At 44.2% G+C, this 24,151-nt stretch overlaps 1 protein-coding gene across 2 annotated transcripts; it reads right to left on the bottom strand.

Moving 5' to 3' along the window:
* Positions 1–14,515: 14,515 nt before the first annotated feature.
* Positions 14,516–23,366, bottom strand: PGAP4 (post-GPI attachment to proteins GalNAc transferase 4). 2 transcript variants are annotated; one of them, XM_063434219.1, is made up of 3 exons: positions 23,268–23,366; positions 23,096–23,151; positions 14,516–16,370 (listed from the first exon to the last, which is right to left on the bottom strand). In XM_063434219.1, exon 3 carries the CDS (start codon positions 16,249–16,251, stop codon positions 15,028–15,030), a length of 1,224 nt encoding a protein of 407 aa, XP_063290289.1. In that variant the 5' UTR covers positions 16,252–16,370; positions 23,096–23,151; positions 23,268–23,366; the 3' UTR covers positions 14,516–15,027. The 2 variants fall into 2 exon arrangements, with proteins under 2 accessions (XP_063290289.1, XP_063290288.1); XM_063434218.1 differs by lacking the exon at positions 23,268–23,366 and having other exon boundaries at positions 23,096–23,256.
* Positions 23,367–24,151: the final 785 nt, after the last annotated feature.

Below are 24,151 nucleotides of genomic sequence, written 5' to 3'. Positions count from 1 at the left end.
AGCTAAAAATCTCTGTCGCATTTGTTGTAATTGTATATTCATGTGTGTAAGATCACTATTGTATCGTAGTACTCGAATAAACTGAGAGATAGGAAGTGATTCTATTAGGTGTTTCGGATGAAAGCTTGTAGCGAAAAGCAATTTATTCCGATCTGTTTCCTTGCAGTAAAGAGTGTAACCGATACCTTTCTCTGTTTTGAATAGTGATACATCCAAAAACTGGATAGTGTTAGCATCAATTGTAGAAGTAAGTTTAATCAGAGTTTGTAGGTTGTTTATTGTAGTGACCATGTCAATAAGCTCTTCTTTGTTGTCTTTCCAAATCAGCAGAATGTCGTCCACAAATCTGAAATACTTCAGTATTTTAGTGTGGTACTTTGAAAAAATATGATGTCGTTCAAACCACGCCATAAATATGTTGGCATATGAAGGTGCCATGGCCGTTCCGAAGGTGTGCACATAAAAAGTATTTTCAAATATAAAGTAATTACAGGTTAATGCCACTGTTAACCATTCCAAACGATATTCAATAGGTGGTCCTTGATACGACTTAGTTTTAAGGAGAGTTTCACGTACCGCTTCAATGCCTTCTGTTATTGGTATGACCGTATATAGATTTTGTACATCCAGTGTAGCGAAAATAAATTCTACATCTGTGTCGATGTTTAAATCTTTTAGTTGTTGTAATAAATCTTGGGTATCTCTAAGGCATGATGGTATTTCCTTAACACATCCTTGTATGTGGAAATCCACAAATTTGGCTATGGGGATTCACAACGAAAATCATTGGTAAGTGCACTTACATTTCATGTATATATAGTTAATATTTTGCTTGTCACAGTAACCTTGAAAGAGACCCGCAGGGGTCAAAACGTCATTTTTTTGGTTTGCACCTTAATTAAATAAAACAGAAGTTTTTTCACCAAGTCCTGTGAGTCCATCCTATATCTTCAGTTTGGTTACATATGGAACGCATTGTGGATTGCACCCAGGCAGGTATCTAATTATACTGCTTAGGAGAGTGCCAAGCTATTCTTTATTTCTATATATTGGGTGAGCGTTACACCCTCTTGAGCACCCCATTTTTACAGTGTCTATTATACTATTTATAACAACAAATGATCCCGCACTCTATGACAATAATTAGAAATGTAAAGCAAATACTAGCAAATATGAATTTATTAAATTGTAGAGATAATAAATATCTCAGAAATAGTTTCCTATCATGGATAATATATATCAAATCTCACCATGAACACCTTAATAACAATGAATATACTAAACAATACCACAATAAAACCCCAATACAATCCGACAGTAAAGAGCGTGCAAAAAGGCACTGAATGGTAGAGAGCCCTCTATCCACTGTAAAAAATATATACAGAAGTCCATCAGCAGAACAATATTGGAAAATGTGTGTATCTGAAAAAAAGGATATATCCAAAAATATGAAAAAAGAAAAACAGCAAAAAAGAGAAAAAAAGAATATATTTACAGTCCAAGTGTGTACACACTGATGGTAGTATATAAATGTCTCTTCAATGCTTTATGGTTTGATCTCACCAGATCTTGAAGTTAGAAATCCTCTCATTAACGATTAGAACAACCCAAAGGTAAGCGTTTTTTCGGTCTGTAGCAAATGAGGAAACATCCAGTCAGTCCTCCTGTGCTGCTGGATGAGGCAGAGGGTCTCACTGCGTCTTCGGTGGGGTACTGGACGGGCTGCGCGCTCGGGATCCAATGTTCCCTTCAATGGCCCTGTAGAGATAAAGTGTGAGGTGCCTTTTAAGTCCATAAAGCGCGCCCGCCTTCTCTCGCGGGTCGCGCTAATATGACGTCACATGTGGCTCGGCATGGATGTGCTACATTGCACAGAGTCCTTAGAACAACTTTATTGATACATTGTAAACCTACACTTCGTCCCAACTTTATTGACACATATATAGAAAACTCAAAAGCATTAGTGGAGTGAAAATAAAAACAAAGATTATAATGAGCAGTATATTTAGTTTGTGGTTAATTATTGGAAGGGAATATGCTTCACAGATTACACATATCTATGTAGCGATCAGGTAATAGGGTCGTTTTCCGCTCACCACTGTATTTAAAGAGACATAGTCCCTTAATTCAATCAAATTTTGGAGTTATGTACTCTCTCTGTCTGAATGTAGCAGTGACTTAATATGTACCATCTATGTCATATTGATTTATTACTGGGAATCTTATACCTAGAGAGTGCAATATTGGTTTATTGCTGGGATTCTCATGCCAAGAAAGTACAACCCTTAATTTAAATAGAAGGAAATATACTCAATAGGGCACATTATACTATTTGTTTAGTATTTGTCCTGCCACTTTTTCAAGTTGTCTTTTTTCTAAAGAATCTAAAGATTTTTTAGCTAGATCTGGAGCTCTAGCTGATACAGCAGAAACGCTGAGTATAACTGTGGAACAAGCTACAGCTGTATTATGGCCTTGCACTTCAAAGGATCTTGCACATGCCAACACTGCCAAAGAGCTATATAATGATTTGCTTAAATTAAAACGATGAGAAATTGATTTAGACCTCCATGGAGTGTTTATTTCTGATTATTACAGAGCAAAACGAATACCAAGGGGCTTTAGAATCCGCAATGCTCCTACTATTGGCAGAGAAAACCCGTATTTCTGCAGACGATGGATGCAAATAGCTAACAAATGCTCTTTAGATTGGGTGGTCATAGTAGTAGAGGAAGTGGGAAAATAATTAATTCAAGTTAAAAAAAACTATCCATGAATTTGAAGTTAGCAATGTTACTATGCTACAAGCACCCTCTATGCACGATACTATGATCAAACTACAAGATGAGATCCAAAAATATCAAAATGATTTAATAAGATTTAAAAAACAAAAATTAAACAAAGTAAATCATGATTATACACATCATCAAGTGTATAGATGGCTAAGCGGCAGCGACACCAACAGCAGAAATCCTCCATCAAGATATAAACAGCGGATTATGAAACCAAGGTTTCAGACCATTGATGTCCGCTCAGGCGAGTCTGCCTCTGAAGCTGAGACATTTGAAGGAATACCTAAGACACAAACTACTCCTTTTTAGAGAGAGATGTTACATCCAAAGAACCTACGGATATGCCCAAGGAAAGGAGAGATATAAGAAGAAAAGACCCCTCAGACGAGGAAATTAGGGTAACTCGTTATACCAACACCTCAGGGAGACCTCCAATCCAGAGAACACGTCCGTAGTGTTTAATCTGTCAGACAAAATCCTTACTGAAGATCATCTTTTTGTTTTGAATAAAGGACTTACATTCATACCCAGCAGAAAACCGTATGTCTTTGCTATGGAAATTGAATTATACAAATTAAATCGCATTTTGAACTGCAATAAATTCAGAAAAATTGAAAGCAATCGTCGCCCTAACCCGTTTCCTTCAAGAGACAAGAAAGACATCAAAACCAACAACATTGTCAATACAAACAATACAAAAAGATGCACATAGGATTATTAAAATGCCTCCCCATTCCAGACATAATCTAACGATCAAAGAAAAAGAAGCTCTTAAAGATCTCCAGCAAGACCCCACAATTGTCATTCGTCCTGCGGACAAAAGGGGCACCGTAGTCATTCAATCATACCAACAATACAAAAAAGAAATCATGAGGCAATTACAAGACGCAAGAACTTATAAGAAATTAAAATTTGATCCAGTTAAAAAGTTCCAACTGCTCTGTGTAGTCGTTATGGTGCAAGGAGGGCCGGGCCCCCCTCCCAGAGTAAGTAGTCAAACCGTTTAAGAACAGTTTGACAACTTACCTGGGGTCTGCTGGGATATGAGGCTGTTGTAGGGTATAGGAGCAGTGGTGCAATGTGTAGGGGGTGTAGTGTGTGTGAGGGGGTGTAGTGTGTGTGTGTGAGGGGGTGTAGTGTGTGAATGTGTAGGGTGTGTGGGGCAATGTGTGTATGAGGGGGCTGTGTATGTGTGTGGCAATGTTAGTATGGGGGGCTGTGTGTGTATGGGTGGGCAGTGTATGTGAGGCAATGTGTGTGGTGTGTGTGAGGGGGTGTATTGTGTGAATGTGTAGGGTGTGAATGTGTAGGGTGTGTGGGGCAATGTGTGTATAAGGGGGCTGTGTATGTGTGTGGCAATGTTAGTATGGGGGGCTGTGTGTGTGTGGGTGGGCAGTGTATGTGTGTGTGTGTGAGGCAATGTGTGTGGTGTGTGTGTGTGGTGTGTGTGTGTGTGTATATGGGGGGCAGTGTGTGGGGGTAGTGTGTGTATATGGGGGGCAGTGTGTGGGGTAGTGTGTTTATGGGGCTAGAGTTCACTCTCACCACTGCAACCACCAGGAATCCCTGGTGGTCACAGTGTTGAGAGTGAACTCTAGCCCGTAGCTCCAGGGCTAGAGTTTACTTTCGCCAGAGCCGTAACGTTGCCGTGGTAACCGCTGCAACGATCTGTGCTCGCGCAAGAAGGACCCAGAGGAGCTGCAGGCTGAGCTCCCGGGTCCTCTCTTCCTCCCTTCCTCCCTCCCCTGCCGGCTGCCCGCACGGTGCCTGCGGACAGGGGAGGGGGCAATTGCCCTCCTCTTACCCCCCTCCCCCTCTTCTTAACCCCCCTCTTCTAACCCCCCCTACCCCTCTTACCCCCCTCTTCTTACCCCCCTACCCCTCTTCTTACCCCCCCTCTTCTTACCCCCCCTCCCCCTCTTCTTACCCCCCTCCCCTTACCCCCCCTACCCCTCTTCTTACCCCCTCCCCCTCTTCTTACCCCCCCTACCCCTCTTCTTACCCCCCCTACCCCTCTTCTTACTCCCCCCTCTTCTTACCCCCTTCTTACTCCCCCCTCTTCTTACCCCCTTCTTACTCCCCCCCCTCTTCTTACCCCGCCTCCCCCCTCTTCTTACCCCCTTCCCCCTCTTCTTACCCCCTTCTTACTCCCCCCTCTTCTTACCCCTTCTTACCCCCCTCCCCCCTCTTCTTACCCCCCTCCCCCCTCTTCTTACCCCCCTCCACCCCCTTCTTACCCCCCTCCCCCCTCCCCCTCTTCTTACTCTTCCCTCCCCCTCTTCTTACTCTTCCCTCCCCCTCTTCTTACTCTTTCCTCCCCCCTCTTCTTACTCTTTCCTCCCCCCTCTTCTTACTCTTCCCTCCCCCTCTTCTTACTCTTCCCTCCCCCTCTTCTTACTCTTCCCTCCCCCCTCTTCTTACTCTTCCCTCCCCCTCTTCTTACTCTTCCCTCCCCCCTCTTCTTACTTTTCCCTCCCCCCTCTTCTTACTTTTCCCTCCCCCCTCTTCTTACTTTTCCCTCCCCCCTCTTCTTACTTTTCCCTCCCCCCTCTTCTTACCCCCCTCCCCCCTCTTCTTACTCTTCCCTCCCCCCTCTTCTTACCCCCCTCCCCCTCTTTTTACTCTTCCCTCCGCCCCTTCTTACTCTTCCCTCCCCCCTCTTCTTACCCCCTCCCCCCTCTTCTTACCCTCCTCCCCCCTCTTCTTACTCTTCCCTCCCCCCTCCCCCCTCTTCTTACCCCCTCCCCCCTCTTCTTACCCCCTCCCCCCTCTTCTTACTCTTCCCTCCCCCCTCTTCTTACCCCCCTCCCCCTCTTCTTACTCTTCCCTCCCCCCTCCCCCCTCTTCTTACTCTTCCCTCCCCCCTCTTCTTACTCTTCCCTCCCCCCTCTTCTTACTCTTCCCTCCCCCCTCTTCTTACTCTTCCCTCCCCCCTCTTCTTACTCTTCCCTCCCCCCTCTTCTTACTCTTCCCTCCCCCCTCTTCTTACTCTTCCCTCCCCCCTCTTCTTACTCTTCCCTCCCCCCTCTTCTTACTCTTCCCTCCCCCTTCTTACTCTTCCCTCCCCTTCTTCTTCAGCATTTAAAGGGGCGGCCGGGCCCCCTGATGGCGGGCCGGGCCCTCGGACCATGTCCGAAGTGCCCGACCGGTCAGTCCGCCCCTGGCTATGGCCCCTGGGAGATTGTGCCCCTGAAAACGGACTTTTATTGGGTGTTGGGTGGGCTCTGAAGAAGTCTTGTAAATTAGAGCGAGATAAAGTGTCAGCTGCTTTGTACATATGACCTGGAATGTGTACCCACGTGATGTGAAATTGTAGTGTTGCTGCCTACCAGGTGAGTCGTCTAATAAGTCATCATTGTCAAGGATGAGGATCTGCCTTTATTGATGGTAGCGCCAGCTGCTTTATTGTCAGAGAAGCACTTAACAATTTTCCCCTACCCACTCATACTCCCAGGCCTTGTAGGCGGCCAGTATGGGGTAGATTCCAAATAATGCTGACGAGGAATGGAAAGATTTTAACCAAGAGTCTCAACTGGCCAGGAATCTCAGAACCAAAAGTCGCCAAAATGGCTGTGAAACCAGTGTGTGCAGCCGCATTGATCCATGTAACTGGGGAATGTTTGAGAAATGGTGGGAATAGCCTGGCCTTTCTATTTCAGTGTGATATGAACCTGAGCCATATGTGTAGGTCTGCTTTAGTAAGCACAACTAGTGCCAAAATGCAACTGTCGGTGGGAAGACACAGCGGTCAGGAAATAAATGTGCTGCCCTGACGAATATTTCTCATAGCGGAGTTCAACGTGCCCAGTAAGGACTTTAGCGTGATAGTGTCAAGATGAATGCTTAAGAAAATCAGATTGTGAAAGTGGAACCCCTAGTGATAAAAAGAGTGCCAATGTCTTGTGAATACCAATCAGAGTGGAGTGAGGGCGTTCTATCGTGAGGAAGTCATCTAAAATAACTGATGACAGCAGGACATTCGCTAATATTGAATAGTAGCCAACATAGTGTGTTGGCAAATACGACAAACAGCTTGGGGTTACTCTCTGCTCTAAAAGTTAAACGTGTGGGAAAGTAATGACAATCCCTCCATAAAATGCCACGAACATGTCCTCGGGATGGCTGAATAGGTAGATGCTTGGAGCCGTTGGAAATTTCCATCTTGCCCACCCAAGCTCCAGTCATCCCCTTTGGCATAGTGCTGGGAGAATTCCTTAGAGAAAAGCAATGAGTTGAGGCTAGGGGGTGGGTAATTAATGTGGGTTTTCAAATGCCTTCTTAAGCAACGTTATTATGTTGCGGGGTCTAGTAATGCGGACTGAAGGTACTGACACTCGTGAATAGCGGACGGGAGTAGAACCAGACCTGTGTGGAAGTGGAGTGTGAAACCTTATTGTAGAAAGTCGAATAAGTGACTGGAAGGGTGTGCTTGGAGGTAAAACTCCAGGTTGTCAATGCAAACCTTCTCTATGCTGAGGAGAAGTAGAGCCACTTACGTCCCGAAAAGTCTGAAGGCTAGGATGAATTCTAAGGGTGGTGAATTTCTGATTGAGTCTGGGATTCTGGTCTATAGAACGACGGACAGATCATCGTAGTAGTAAGACTTGTACTCTAAGACATTGTGGGAGGCAATCAGTAAGGAGACTAAATTAACCTTGTAGCGGATGGCATTGGGCTGTCCTCAAGAATTTGTGTTAAAAATGTATTTCGTGTAATTATGGCCATGTATAGCAGTATTGTATGTAGCTTTTGTCTAATTGTTCAGTAGTTTTCATTCGAATTAAAAAACTGAACCATCAGACCACCCCAGCGAGAAGTTTGCACCTCATTAAGCTTTCACACTCTGTAACCGCAAACTAATTGTAGGTGAAATTGTTACTTTGTATGTATCTGTGTGGTCGCCGTTCAGCCATCTTACGCAAGAAAATCTCAGCGGTGTTTGGTCGTCGAGTGTCTGGAACTCAAATCGGACAATCAAACACCTGAACACCGCTGCGACCTCCAGAGCTCCGTAACTCATGAATGGAGGGGCCAACCAGCCCCTTGTTCGGTAAAATAAATGTCCCGAACAAGGGAATTAATATGAATGTTAGATTGGCTGTGGATGGCAAGTATTTCTATGTATTTTAACTCCCGAACGGAGACCGAGGGCAAGGCCAAAACACATGGAGCCTTTTTCGGATACTACCTTGTGTGCGGTCGGTCAAATTTCACCTTCCATCTAACTCCCGAACCCCTGGTCCGATCTGGGTGAATTTTGAATATGTTAGTCACCCAGATCAGGGCTACCAGGGGGCAGGGCCGCCGTCAGGGGGTGACAACCATGATGGTTGTCACGGGCCCAGCGGTCCTGCACACATAGATAACGAATATCGCTATTTATGTGTGCAGCCGCAGGCCCCCCATCTCCCCATTACTGCAGAGGGGACCCAGCACACAGCTTCTTCACATGCAGTTCATTTCCTCCAATAACTCTCGTGAGACCCGCGGCCTTCTGAGCGTTGCCATGGGTCTCGCAAGAGTTATTGGAGGAAATGAACTGCGTGTGAAGAAGCTGTGTGCTGGGCCCCCTCTGCATTAACAGGGAGCTGGGGGGGCCACCCATGCCACCAGACCACCAGGGATGGAATCTCCCCCCTCCCTGGACACAGGTAAGCAGGGAGGGGGGGAATAACATTTAATTTAATTTAATATAAAATTAAGTTGAAAATGCCCCTTTCCCCACCCCTTCCCCTACCCCTCCGCAGATTGCACATCAACACACACACACACTGCATCCACCAACACACACACACACACACACTGCATCCACCAACACACACACACACACACACTGCATCCACCAACACACACACACACACACACACACTGCATCCACCAACACACACACACACACACACACACACTGCATCCACCAACACACACACACACACACACACTGCATCCACCAACACACACACACACACAGCATCCACCAACACACACACACACACACACTGCATCCACCAACACACACACACACACACACTGCATCCACCAACACACACACTGCATCCACCAACACACACACTGCATCCACCAACACACACACACACACACACACACTGCATCCACCAACACACACACACACACACACACAGCATCCACCAACACACACACACACACAGCATCCACCAACACACACACACACACACAGCATCCACCAACACACACACACACACACAGCATCCACCAACACACACACACACACACAGCATCCACCAACACACACACACACACACACTGCATCCACCAACACACACACACACACACACTGCATCCACCAACACACACTGCATCCACCAACACACACACACACACACTGCATCCACCAACACACACACACACACACACTGCATCCACCAACACACACACACACACACACACTGCATCCACCAACACACACACACACACAGCATCCACCAACACACACACACACACACACTGCATCCACCAACACACACACACACACACACACTGCATCCACCAACACACACACACACACTGCATCCACCAACACACACACACACACACACACTGCATCCACCAACACACACACACACACACACACTGCATCCACCAACACACACACACACACACACACACACTGCATCCACCAACACACACACACACACACACACTGCATCCACCAACACACACACACACACACACACTGCATCCACCAACACACACACACACACTGCATCCACCAACACACACACACACACTGCATCCACCAACACACACACACACACTGCATCCACCAACACACACACACACACTGCATCCACCAACACACACACACTGCATCCACCAACACACACACTGCATCCACACACACACACACACTGCATCCACCAACACACACACTGCATCCACCAACACACACACTGCATCCACCAACACACACACTGCATCCACCAACACACACACTGCATCCACCAACACACACACTGCATCCACCAACACACACACACACTGCATCCACCAACACACACACACACTGCATCCACCAACACACACACACACTGCATCCACCAACACACACACACACTGCATCCACCAACACACACACACACTGCATCCACCAACACACACACACACTGCATCCACCAACACACACACACACACTGCATCCACCAACACACACACACACACTGCATCCACCAACACACACACACACACTGCATCCACCAACACACACACACACTGCATCCACCAACACACACACACACTGCATCCACTAACACAACACACACACTGCATCCACCAACACAACACACACTGCATCCACCAACACACACACACACACTGCATCCACCAACACACACACACACACTGCATCCACCAACACACACACACACACACTGCATCCACCAACACAACACACACACACTGCATCCACCAACACACACACACACTGCATCCACCAACACACACACACACACTGCATCCACCAACACACACACACACTGCATCCACCAACACACACTGCATCCACCAACACACACTGCATCCACCAACACACACTGCATCCACCAACACACACTGCATCCACCAACACACACTGCATCCACCAACACACACTGCATCCACCAACACACACTGCATCCACCAATACAACACACTGCATCCACTAACACAACACACTGCATCCACTAACACAACACACTGCATCCACTAACACAACACACACACACACTGCATCCACTAACAACACACACACACTGCATACACTGTGACGGACCGCTGGCACTCCGACTGAGTACCTCCACCAATCGATGCTCCTAGTGCTCGCTGAGGACTCCAGGCACTCCAACCGACACCATCAGCACTGCAGACCCCACTTCCAGCGATGCAGCTGCGCCGGGGTCTTGCCGTCTCCACCCACCCTGGACCCATGGCCAGGGTCTAGCTTCCAGTGGGTGAACCTCTTTCCCCAGAGAGCAGGAACAGAGCTTAGTGATCATACCCTGGGGAGTATAGAGTTTATAGCAATTCCCAGAGTGTAGTTCTCCAATCCCCCAAACATGACCAGAAACTTCATGAAGGTACAAGATGATCTCATTTTAATGATCATACACTGGCTTTTATGCAAGCCCCCATGCAAGGGGCCATCCCACAGGGTGGGACACAGTACAACCAATCATTTACAGGAAAACCGTAAAACACACCCAGCACCAACATACAATTCCACCCCTCTGCCTGTGATATAATTACTGAACACAATGGGTTAATGTAATTTATCACAGGCAGGAAAAACACACTTTTTATACATATACCGTAACGTTAAAAATACGCATCATATTCACATAAAAACATACATATTCAGAATCAGCATACATTAAATATAAACATAACCAGAAATCATACAAATCCCTCCAGTACATAAAAAGTTAGCCGCAAGTCCTTTATGACCGACCGCAAGCACATTTCCCTGCCCAAAACAGTTCTATAGATTTGGGCTGTGCGGCTGGTCAATTTCTGATGTTAAATGCAGTTCACTTAGAAACAATTCGAATTCACGAACGAGCCCCGTTCGTGCAAATAGCGAAGTGTAACAGGGCGTTCGAATTATCGAATGCACTTCGACTTTAGCCGAAGCATCGAAGTGGAGGAAAAAGTAAGGGGCAGCGGTGTTCGTGCATTTGTGTAGCCGATTTTAGCTGACCGCGTTCGACTAAATTAAAATGGTGTTCGGTTTTCGAAAGGCGGCCACTTCGATTACTTCGGCACTTCAACTGCATCCGAAGTGCCAGTTTAAAAAGTACAAATCCTTTTTCTGAGAGTTAAAGGGCCAGCAACAACACAACACAAATCCATTATACCCAAATCTTGTATTTAAAGGGCCAAACCTCCCAGGGACCATAATCACATGGCAAGAGGCTGGCAAGTAGTCCTCTCCAGGCACAAGTGGTGGTTAATTTTGCCACACATCTTCCCTTGGGGGGGGGGGGGAGACTAAACCGGTACCTGACCTTCTGTCGGTCAGTACCTAGGTTAGTCGGGCAGCCCACCCACAAATGAAAATCAGCAGAGTAGCCCCCCCCACAATAAACGGTACTGGCCTGTAGGTCCCAGACTGTAACGGCATCCTCGGTCTACCTGGTGCAGCTAAGCAAACAGCTGGGGCTACTTGGGGGACAGAGGCCAGCGGCGCTCTGCCCTGATGCCAGCTCTTCCACTGGGATAGCCTGCAGGGTGTCAGGCTTTGAACAAGGGACATGGGTAGGGCAGAGGCCAGCGGAGGGGAGGGCTTACTTACCTCCTCCTCCTGGTATCCCTGCGGGGATAGTTGGGGATCTGGACCGCCCATCCAGCATCTCTGTAGGACTGGCACAGAGACCGCGGTCCCATCTGCACCAGTGTGGTTAGGGTAGTTCTCCCCCTCTCCTGGTATCTCCGGCTGCTGTTGGAGTAGAAGACCTTTTGCCTCCCCTCCCCAGGACGCTGGTTGCTGTACGGTGGAGGGATCTACCATCACCGCCTCCTGGAACTCAGGCCGCCGCTGGGGAGAGAGACCAGTTGTTTCCTCTCCCTGTATAGTATACTACCGCTGGGGACCTGGGCCAACTGCCCAGCATCCCTGTAGGGCCAGCAGAGAGACCTCGATCCCATCTCTGCTGGGCATCTGTGTCCCCCCCCAGGACAAGTGTCCCCCCAGGACAAACATAACCGAACTACAGGGGGCATGTAAGGACAATTGGTAGCCGGCTAAATACATTCAAAAGAACCTGGGCATAACATGTATCAGGTAACAGTGTAAAACTAACGAATGGGTACTAGGATTATAGTGGCTGCGACTATTGGAGCACTAGTTCGGTAGAAATTGGACAAAAGAAAAACGGACGAATGGGAATGGAACAAAGAGCAGGCAGGAGTAGGCAAACTGACTTAAGTCCCGAACGGGGAAAAGTCCCAAATGGTGAGTACATAAGAATGTAAACGTGCAAACAATTGTGTTTGTTCGTGGATTTAGCTGTTTGGGCAGACTCACAGTTCGTGGAATTGACTGATAAAATAAACAAATGACTTAACCCGGAAGCTGCGGTGAGGTGAGAAGTCAGCTATGTGGCTGGAAAGTACCAGACTCGGCGGACACGGAAAAGGCCCAGGAAGGGGTGTCATAGCGCCGGCGGGAACAAACAGCCAGTTCTGGAAAGGTGAGTAGTCTCTGACCGCGTGTGGCTGGAGCAACGTGATGGGGGGAGTCGGAGCAGGGAGAACTTTGTCCGATCGGCGTGGGAGCCATGACTTGGGCCACACTAGGCCCAGACCAGCTTGTTTGGAGTTTAGGCAGTTTGTGTTGATGACCTTTGAACTGGAAGTAGAAATTAACCCGGCAGCATCAGCCCTGTGGTGTAGGGGGCCTGAGTTTAAATAGCCGGGTAACCCCTCCCACAACTTCAGGCTCCACCTTCTAATATATATATATATATATATATATATATATATATATATATATTAATTCTACGTATATATTTATGTAATATTTTTACATAATTAGGTCATTTTATTAATTACAATTCGCGGGACCTGCCTGACAACCCAGGCCGAAAGTCCAGAGAATTTAGTTTGCTAGCACTATATTTAACCCTATACCTTTCCAAAACACTATAAAACCTGTACATGGGAGGTACGGTTTTACTCGGGAGACTTCGCTGAACACTATTCGTGTTTGAAAACAGTAAAATGTATTAAAATGATTATATCAAGAGTGAAAGTGAAATTTTTTGCATTTTTCACACACACGGCACTTACACTGACGATATTATTGCTGTGATACTTTTACGGTTTTGAAACACAAATTTGTGTTCAGCAAAGTTTCCCCGAGTATAACAGTACCCCTCATGTACAGGTTTTATGGTGTTTTCAAAAGTTACAGAGTCAAATATAAGGCTTGCGTTTCAGTTTTTTCACATTGAAATTCGCCAGATTGGTTACGTTGCCTTTGAGACATGCCATTTGCAACAGTAGACAATCCAAGGTATTGCAAATGGGGTATGTTCAATCTTTTTTACAAGCCACAGTCAAACACTGGCCAAAATTGGCGTTCAAATTATTTGTTTGCATTTTTCACAGCCAAGTGGCTACTAAAAAAAAAGACTAAATATTTGAGGTTAAATGAAAGCCCTGTTTCCCCTGAATAAAATGATATAGAATAAGTGTGGGTTTTTTGCATTTTTCACACACAAACAAATATTAACGTTAACTTTGGCTAGTGTTTGTGACCAAGTGGCGACTAAAAAAGACTGGACATACCCCATTTGCAATACCTTGGGTTGTCTACTTTTGCAAATGGTATGCAATCATGGGGGTAATTCTCATTCCTGGGCTACCATACAGTCTCAAAGGCAACGTAACCAAACTGGCAAATTTCAATGTGAAAAAACTGAAAAGTGTAACATGCTTTATTTGACCCTGTAACTTCCCAAAACACCATAAAACCTGTACATAGGGGGTACTGTTTTACACGTGAGACATCGCTGAATACAAATATGTGTATTTTATTGCAGTAAAAGCAAACAGTATTATGAAGTTGACAGTTAAAATGTCATGTAGAACTAAAAAAATAAAAACAATTCTTATTTTCTCTCATTTTTTTATATTGTATTCATATTAAGTTATGTTCCATACCTAAATATTTGATGTTAAATGAAAGCCCTGTTTCCCCTGAATAAAATGATATATAATAAGTGTGGGTGCATTTAATATGAAAGAGGTGAATTACGGTTGGACAGACATATAGCGCAAATGCCAGGTTTTGTTTACGTTTTTTTTGGATCACAACTTGTACATTTGGCTGCGGTCTTAAGGGGTTAAATAGTAAAACTGCTTCAAAGTGCATCTTTGAGATACCAATCATTTGCGCATGACAATAGGATTTGTAAACACCTGCCCTCTCTGAATTACCTGCATGGGCTTCAGTTAGATAAACAGGGCTTCTGAACAAAGAAGATTTAAAGATGGCTGCCTTAAGAAGCAAGGATAAGCCACGACACATTAAAAATAGGGACTTATATGTATGCATTACAAACAACATGAATGTAAAGTTTGTATTTTAAATAATAATCCAATGTAAATTTCCATTAAGGCTTCAATATGAAAGATGTGATAAATTACAAAATCTATTACTTTAAAGGATCGTTTGAATATTGCACATATTTTTGTTAATGCAGAAGTGGGCTTGCAATAATTACAACAGTTGCGGTTCTTCTTCATTCCCATCTCTAAGTGTTGAAAACAAACCTACATGAGTCACCATGTTGGGTTCTATGACCCATGCCCAGTCTCCTCTCCTTTTTAACTCTTTGTACAGAGCAGTGTCCTTTGCATAGCCACTCTCACACTTTGTTTCTTTAAGGTAAACCAATGTTCTATGGGCAGAAGCTTCAGAAAAAAGCATTGCAGGAGTGCAGCATTCAGTTGTAGGCACCACGTTGTACAGCACAGGCAACAACCGTCTAAGTTCCAGAAGATAATGGCGTCCAAAAAGCTCTGCCAACAACATTGAGTAAACTGTAAATGAAATAAAAATGCACCAGCTAAATCTCTGCTGATAAAACATTTTAGTGTACATCCAGTTCAGAATTATTCCTAGTAAAAAGCCTAAACCAATCCATTCAAGAATTCGCATAGGCTCTGGGTTCAAATAACCTTGCAGTCTCTCAGGATGGTAGAATTTAACATAAAGACCACCTCCCAGGGGTTTTGTGGGGAATCTCACCTGCACCAATTGGAAAAAGGCACTAAAAATGTCATTTTTTGGTACAGCATCATCTTCAACAAGCAACACATATTCTGGAGAGAAAGTCTCTAGAGTACGTGAGAGACAAAAAGCATAATCTTGCTTTTCCCGCTCAAATTGGTTGGGAGGGTTATCTTGCTGTTCATCATTCAAATAGTGTGTCACAGAGGGAAGGAGTTGGGAGAGTAAGCAGGCATCTTCATGGGAAGAGGGAGAGGAGTCTACATTACAGACAAAAAGTTGAAAATCTGAGCAATCATTTCCACATTCTGATATCCGGTCAAGAAAGCCACGTGCGACCTGCAGGAGGTAATGGTACTCAGGCCGACGCCGTGTTGTAATAATGGTGATGACAAGCGGTATGCTTCCAGTTGGAGCTTTGGAATTATGCAATACAGATGCTTTGTAGTTACAGGGAACAGAGTTGTTATCTTTGTTTTCATACTTAAAGTGTGAAGAGCCGATTTTATGCTTGAAGAATCTCAAAGCATCTGTTCCATCCTGCATGTTCTGAAGCAAAAACGCACGACTCATTCGTCTGAGATGAAGACTTCGAGAAAAGGTAGGCGAATAAAGCAGGTTACGGAAACAGAATGGGGCTAAAGAGAACGTCAAGGAGAAGATTATAATCAAGTGACAAACCGGACTGTTGATTCGTGTGAGCAATCGCATGTTCAGTATTCATTACACGTATGATTTTTTTAAAATTGTTCTTGTTTGCAATTTATGTATCACTTTTCATTCAATTTAAAAGCACGCTGAACTGGTCACTTTTCTTGTGCATAGGGTTTCTACGGAGAAAAAAATAAATAAATAAATAAAAAAAAAATAAAACAGATGTGTGATATGAAATTCCAGACTTACACATGTGCTATACATAACATAATGGCTATTTATTAACAAAAATACATGACAATTACCGAAAGGTTTATATTGTATCAACGGGGGTCCACTAATAATACATATATACAAGGAACTCAAGTTAATATATCAAAGAGTCCTATACAAGAGATAGATATCATGCCTATTCAATTAAATGTTTCACAAACAAATCAAGTTTCATGGAGAAAGTGGGCAGATGAGATTAGGAAAGACAAGATGTTATTATATTCGTTACAAAAAAAAGTTGAAAGAAACAGAAATTCAATTTGAACATGAACAGGGTAAATTAAAAGGAGATAGAACATTAATGGTCAATTGTTTCTAGTTCCTCTTGGTGGAAATACATAAGAACAAGTTAATTGTTTAGACCTGACGATCTATATAGAGGAAAACCAGATTAAAACAAAAACAATTCAAAAGTGTAGACCTAAACAATTATATACACTTAAACAGCTGCCATTTTTCTCCGTGGCTAAGAAATATTCCAGGGTCACATTTCATGCGTATCCGCAGGAACTGTACAGACAAAAGTACCTTTCAAACACAGGCCCATAGGATTAAGGAAAGATTCTTAGAAAAGGGCTTTAAGAATTCGGCACTATCAAGCACTTTAAAGGAGATAGGAGAATTGGATCGTGAATCAATTTTGTTTTAAATATGTTTATTGGTATCATGTCTTGAGTTCTCATATCAGACAAATTTTCATGAAAGCAAACAGTCGCCTGCGCAGAGGCTAAAGTATCGGTTTAAAAGGGTTAATGCAGATTATCGCCTGCGCAGAGGCAAATTAGTCAGTACATATAAGCATATATAAACTTTGCAGAAATGCATTCGCACATATCTCAACACAGACTGCACATAATGAATAGATGGATCATGTTACGCTAGCTGCCCGTGGGCGTTAAGCTTCATGGTTATGTATCTTATAACCGCGCTTTGTGGGCTTAAACACATATATGCCTTAATAAAGAAAAAAAAAATAATTAAAAGAGAACTAATAGGGCAAAAAAAAAAACTATGCTTGGTACATAAGCCCATATATCCGCTTAAACATGTGGTGCGGTAATCATATATGGCAGAAGTATCTCAGCAGTCAAATGTCTTAATGCAGTACTAAATCCTATCTATTATCATTATAGCAGCGGCTAGGTACTCACAGAATAGGCATGTCTGAAAATGAATGTATAATCGATAAGACTAGTAAATATATATATATATATATATATATATATATATATATATATATATAATAAGTGATGAAGGGAGCACACTAGGTCTTAACAAATCGTGCAAAAAATATTTATTGCATTCAAAAGGAATACAACGCTGTGGTACAGAAAATCAACGTTTCGACCCTGCTGGGTCTTTATCAAGATCACCTTGATCTTGATAAAGACCCAGCAGGGTCGAAACGTTGATTTTCTGTACCACAGCGTTGTATTCCTTTTGAATGCAATAAATATTTTTTGCACGATTTGTTAAGACCTAGTGTGCTCCCTTCATCACTTATTATATATATAACGCGGGATTGCACCTGGGCCCATAATACTTGGAGAACTAAAAGTACGGAGGAGTGCCTGGCTTTGGTATTTTTGTCTATATATATATATATATATATATATATATATATATATATATATATATATCTCAATGAGCATGGTCATTACTGTGCCTAAGTAAAAGCATATTAATAGTCATCACCCTATGAAACAGCCTGACTGTATAAGTAGGCAGTAATAAATGTTTGCTGGTTGGTGAATGCAGATTGTCGCCTGTGCAGAGGCGGATAAAACAACTTGCAGGATAGATGCAGGCGGTAAGTAATAGTCAAAAATACAAAAACTTTTCCAACTTTTAACCTAGGGAGCATATCTGTTTTTAAGCTGCTGTGCATTAGGATACAATGAAGCGATCAGGCTATCAAGTATGCAGTAATAAGCGACTTTACAGGCTATCATGCAACAGTAAGCCATTAAGTATGCAATGGCAGGCAACATCAATCCTTGGCCCCTATGGGCGTCATAGTGTGCCCTGCATATTTCTTTGGCATTTTAAGCCGACAGAGATTTTAAGCTGCTGTGCAATAATACTTTATGAAGCTATTTGGATATCAAGTTTACAGTAGTAAGCGACTGTGCAGTCTATCATGCAGCAGACTGTTGTTAAATATGCATCAATGGATAGTATCAACCTTAGGCTCCTATGGGCATTACTGCATCAGTAATTAAGATAACAAGCAGAATAATTCGGGAATAATTTCAGTAGACCATGCGTGTTATGTCATCTCAGGGCTTGTGCCCCAGGACATATAGGGGAAAAAAAAAAAAAAAAAAAGGTGAGTCTCTTCTCTGGAGGTGGTTTGTCTGGGGGGTCCCTTATCCCATGGTATATGGCTTCTCGGGTGGTCTTTTGCGCTTCGTGCTGACTGTTCGCCGCTTGGGCCCCCTAGTGTCCCGCAGGTATCGAACCCCCCTCAGCACCCCCCAGGGCTTGCCCCTGCTGTGCATCAGAGAGTCTCTCAGTGTTGTGGGCACTCAGGGTCGGGAAGAGTACGGCGGTCTCCCACCCCTGAAAAGTCAGCGGGTCCCCCTGTCCCCTGCACCTCCCCAACTCCCGCTGACCTCTGCTGGAGCTCCAGTCCTTTGATGCCTCACCCTTCTCCGGCCACATGCTCGGCGTCTGTGCGCGCCTCCCCAGCCACCGGGGGTCAGCACACCTCAGTACCGCAGGGCTCGCAGAGTTGGGGGCGTCTGCCCCTGGACCACCACCAAATCCTGGGGCCCAGACCGGCTCCTTGTCTGGCAGTTCTCCGTCCCGAGTGGTTCCTCCATGGGGTCCGGTATCCTGGGGGTCCAGGCGACCCTACGTGGCTCTCAGCCGCGTTTGTGTATCCGCCATCTTGGTTTCCCCTGGGAAGGGGCCCCGCGCCGCGCGGGCCTTTGCCTCCAGCCTTTGAAGGTCTGACTCATGGGCCGGGATTACCCCCACCGGCCAGGGGGGGAAAGCGGGACCGGGCCGGCGTCCACCTCTCTCCCTTCACCGCCTTATGTGCACCGCCGCCTCCACATGTGTGTAGGCCTTGTGTCGGTCATTCGGGCTTTGCGGTTGCTATTGTGCCGTTCAGGATCGGAGCTAGCGTGGATGGCTGCCGCTCCGCTTGGCGGCCCGGCCCGGCCCGGCCCCCCGTGAATCAATTTTGGAACATAAACAGAGAAAAGAAAAATACGCTAAAGGGATACCTTTTATTTGCAACTTTAACCCCTTAAGGACCAAACTTCTGGAATAAAAGGGAATCATGACATGTCATGTGTCCTTAAGGGGTTAAGGAGATTAGGGCTAGTTTAGAGGATTCTTCTTAGACCTCTCTGAGTCTTTATAGCCCTTCTACCTATCCATCATTTCTGGAAACTAGCTAAGAGAAAGGGTGGCTGTGTGTCTGTGTGTGGCTCTGCAACACATACACACACACACTGCACTCATTAATTATACACACAAACACACAGTAAATAAATATTCAATTAATATAATTTTTTTAGGATCTAATTTTATTTAGAAATTTACCAGTAGCTGCTGAATTTCCCACCCTAGTTTTATACTCGAGTCAATAAGTTTTCCCAGTTTTTTGGATTAAAAGTAGGGGTCTCTACTTATATTCGGGTCGACTTATACGGTAAGTTGGAGAGGGGAAGATGAAATCAGGAGATTGGGAAAAACAAATGAAATGGATATTCAATCTCAATACCCTCACCCCTTTTGGCTTAAATGCAGATTTCGAGATGTATAATTTCCTATGAAAAAATAAGTATATATAAGGTTCTGGGTTTTTTTTCTGCAACTGTCTCTTTAAATATACACTTTTTTAACATAAGCAATATACTTTTTTATATTTTTTTGGCAATCATATATTTGATATTTAATCCTGTTTTATTATATTGTTAACTATATACACAGATATATTTGATTTGGGTACTCTTTATCAATGTGAATTGCAAATAGGTAAATTTTAAGATATATTTCTTTCCTAGTAATGATGATTCTAAATCAGATGTGATTTGCATTCTCTGTACATTTCATATATTTAGCACATTTTATTCCCCCCCTTTTTTTTTTGCTCCCCAATCTCAAACAATGACTTGCTCTTATGAGCCTATAATACTTCCTGAAATTAGAATATATGAACATTTAACAAACTCTTTGTCAAGCATCTGGTAGAACGTATTTATCAGGACTACAAAGAGGAGCATTTCGGGAGATGTAGTTCCGACGGCAAACCGGAAAAGACTTGGAACAGCTGACATCCTCGTCTGTGGGAAAGGTGAATAGGAGAAGAGGTGGGAATAGACATTTTTAAACCGGTGTTCTATCAAAAAACCCTACCCCGTGAAAATTCCCTACCCTCGTCACTTCCGGTGACGCGGCCGCACCGGAAGTGACCCTCATCCAATGGAGGAGGAGGGTGTGCGCGGCCGCGCAGGCGCACAACAACTAGGCTAGGTAGGGATTTTTCACGGGGTAGGGAAAATTAACGCCACAGTGCGCACGCGCGGCAAAGTACTCCCGACGGAGGTACAGCGCACGTGCGCACTAGTGGCAAAGGAGAGAGGCTTTAATCCGACGATCAGAGTTCGCGCGTGCGCAGTATAGGGGTAGGGAATTTTGATGGCTATTAGCCCTGTGAGATCTCCCTACCCCTATACTGCGCATGCGCGAACTCTGATCGTCGGATTAAAGCCTCTCTCTGCTCCCAGCACTCTCAGCCATCCAAGATTGAGGGTGAAGTATGGTGGGACGGTGGGTGTTTATGAGCATTATATTGGGGGGTCTGCGCAGAATTGGGGGGTCTGTGCAGAATTGGGGGTCTGCACAGACCCCCCAATATAATGCACATAAACACCCACCGTCCCACCATACTTCACCCTCAATCTTGGATGGCTGAGAGTGTTGGGAGCAGGGAGAGGCTTTAATCTGATGATGAGTCCGCGCATGCGCAGTATAGGGGTAGGGAGATTTCACAGGGCTAATAGCCATCAAATTTCCCTACCCCTATACTGTGCATGCGCGGTTTGTGAAGCGCTCCCTTGCAACTCGTGCGCGCGCACGCGCGCTGTACCTCCGACGGGAGTACTTTGCCGCGCGTGCGCACTGTTGCATTCATTTCCCCTACCCCGTGAAAAATCCCTACCTAGTTGGTGTGCGCTTGCGCGGCGGCGCACACCCTCCTCCTCCATTGGATGAGGGTCACTTCCGGTGCGGCTGCGTCACCGGAAGTGACGAGGGTAGGGAATTTTCACGGGGTAGGGTTTTTTGATAGAACACCGGACAGCAAAACAAGAACTGAATACCAATTGAAAAATCCGACATCTGAGGCGAAACGCGTCTTGGTACGGAGGAGAGGAAGATTTCCGACTTGTATTTATTCTTTTTTATTTTAATATTATTGTGATAATTTTTAATTATTTTTACTTTTCACTGATTAATGAATACCTTGTTAATTTTACTTACCTCTACCTTGCATCTTGGATCCGGTTAGGGGAGTGTCACCCTTAAAATAGACACATATGCCAGAAATACTTAGAGCCAGTTTATAAAAAGGCTCTGAAAAAGGTGAGTACCCTCCCTTTTTTCTATATACATTGCACTGTGCACTTTGGTTTCAAAAAGATCTGCACCTAGGAGTTTTCTTCTGCTTTCTTCCTGGAGATCCATACTGGTCAAGAGGAAAGGGGGAGGAACAGACCATAGGAAACGGTACTGCTACCTACCTTAAAGGCACGGATGCAAAAGCGTTTAGAGCATATACCTATATAAAAGGCTCTAATAAATGTGAGTATTTTCACGTATCAGTATTTAAATCACGCTCTGTAACCATACAATATTATTCTATGTGCATCGTTTTCTCTTTTTTGCATATATACCCTCTGTTTCATCCTGAGGGGTAAGTGTATATTTATACGTCTGAGCACTTTGGGATTATAGTTAAAGCGCTACACTCTTACCAAGCAGTGGGGAAGTTTGACACTGACCCACTATTGGTTTTCTCTTTGCACTGCTCTACACCCCTTAGCCACACATTACACTACAAAATAAATAAAGCAAACCTATTTACACACGCACGCACGCACGCGCGCACACACACACACACAAAACAGCTCACTCTATACACGCAATCCCTCAAGCAGTTGAAGCAATAATATCTGTAGGGTTATTCACTAATAAAATATCTGTTACAACTAAGTAGGAGAATTAATACACATCAGCAAATTGCTTCAAATGTTATCACTCAGGTTTAAATTTAGTATAAAACAAACTTTAATGAGTACACCGACCCCAGTTTAACTTGCAAGGCTTTGCCACATTTGGAGCTTCAACAATGTCCCCACTCCCTCACCATCACAGGTTACAATATCTACTCAACACATACATTGTAGATTTAAAAAAAAAAAAAAAAAAGTCAAACACATTATGGTGTCTAAAACTCAAGCTTTTAGGCTGGAGTCTAGGTTATCGATTCACTGTTTAAAAAACAAATCCCTGTTTTCCAGCGTGGTTAACACAATCAGAACATAAAACCATGCAGTAGATAATACCCACAATGCATAATGACATTCGTTACAATGTATCTCAAGTGGCATACCGTATGTATCAGCATTCGCTCCTCTGCACAGGTCTACACCAGCGTGCTATCCTTACCTTCCAGCAAAAAAAAAAAAAAAAAGTTCTATGACGGGTCAAGGTGTGTTACAAAATAGACAGGTTTTTTAATAAATCTAAAATGTCCTTCCTTCCCTGATATGCTTGGCTATTACCGGTCACGTGATCTCCTGCTGTAGCACGTAAGGTAATTGCTTTCCGTTAATGGTAGTCACGTGATCTCCAGCAGCCGGTGTTCTGTCAGATTGGTATCTTCCCTAAAAGGGCTGGCTACTGATGATCACATGGTTTTCCTTCCACGTTTGGGCAATGTTGCTGAAATAGTGATTATTAAGATTATTAATAGTTTATAACCCCAGGAAGTAGTGCTGGATTGCCTATTCGTCTATGATACTTGTCATTTGTAACATGTTAGTAGTGCGAGTGATGTTGAACAGGGTGTTTTTTTTTCCTTTGTACACAAAGCAGCGATGGACGATGTTTAGCAATCACTCTGCAGAGAACAATATTTTTCCAAAAACGCTCAATCAGTAGGGTTGCTATATCAAACATGTTTTTCAAGGCTCACAAAATGTGATCATGTTGGGTATCACATGAAAAGTGCTACACTGCCTCATGTAAAAGTTATGCTGCTGGGAGTCTTGATTTCCTGCCAGCAGCATTTGAATTATACACACAAAAGATCAACGCTAGGACTACTTGGATGACAAAGTCAGCATTTATATTAGACAAATGTTTTCGTTCATTCAGTCAAGCTGAACTTTTTTGGTGTTTGACTGACTTTCGGTCACATGCTTATGAAATTTGGCTGAAATTCAGTGAACATTTTCATTGATCACAGAGTTTCATCCGACTGCTACTCTCTGTCCAACTGGCATCTCTAACAGCCAGTGGGCAAATAGTTATATAACACTAAAATTATTAAAACTTTGCCCCACAGGGTCTCGGCGCATGTTGAGCTTGTGTAGTGGGAAAACACCTTATAAGGACTTCCTAATGCTTTGCAAGCTTAGTCAGAGAATTCTAATTGGTTGGTTTA

This window comes from Pelobates fuscus, chromosome 10 (genome assembly GCF_036172605.1).
Source record: "Pelobates fuscus isolate aPelFus1 chromosome 10, aPelFus1.pri, whole genome shotgun sequence".
Lineage (NCBI taxonomy): Eukaryota > Metazoa > Chordata > Amphibia > Anura > Pelobatidae > Pelobates > Pelobates fuscus.
This window is presented reverse-complemented; position numbering and strand designations above follow the sequence as displayed.

What these genes read in the sequence shown, in the direction of transcription:
- PGAP4 (XM_063434219.1), bottom strand. Translation starts at nt 16,251, where the DNA reads ATGCGATTGCTCACACGAATCAACAGTCCGGTTTGTCACTTGATTATA.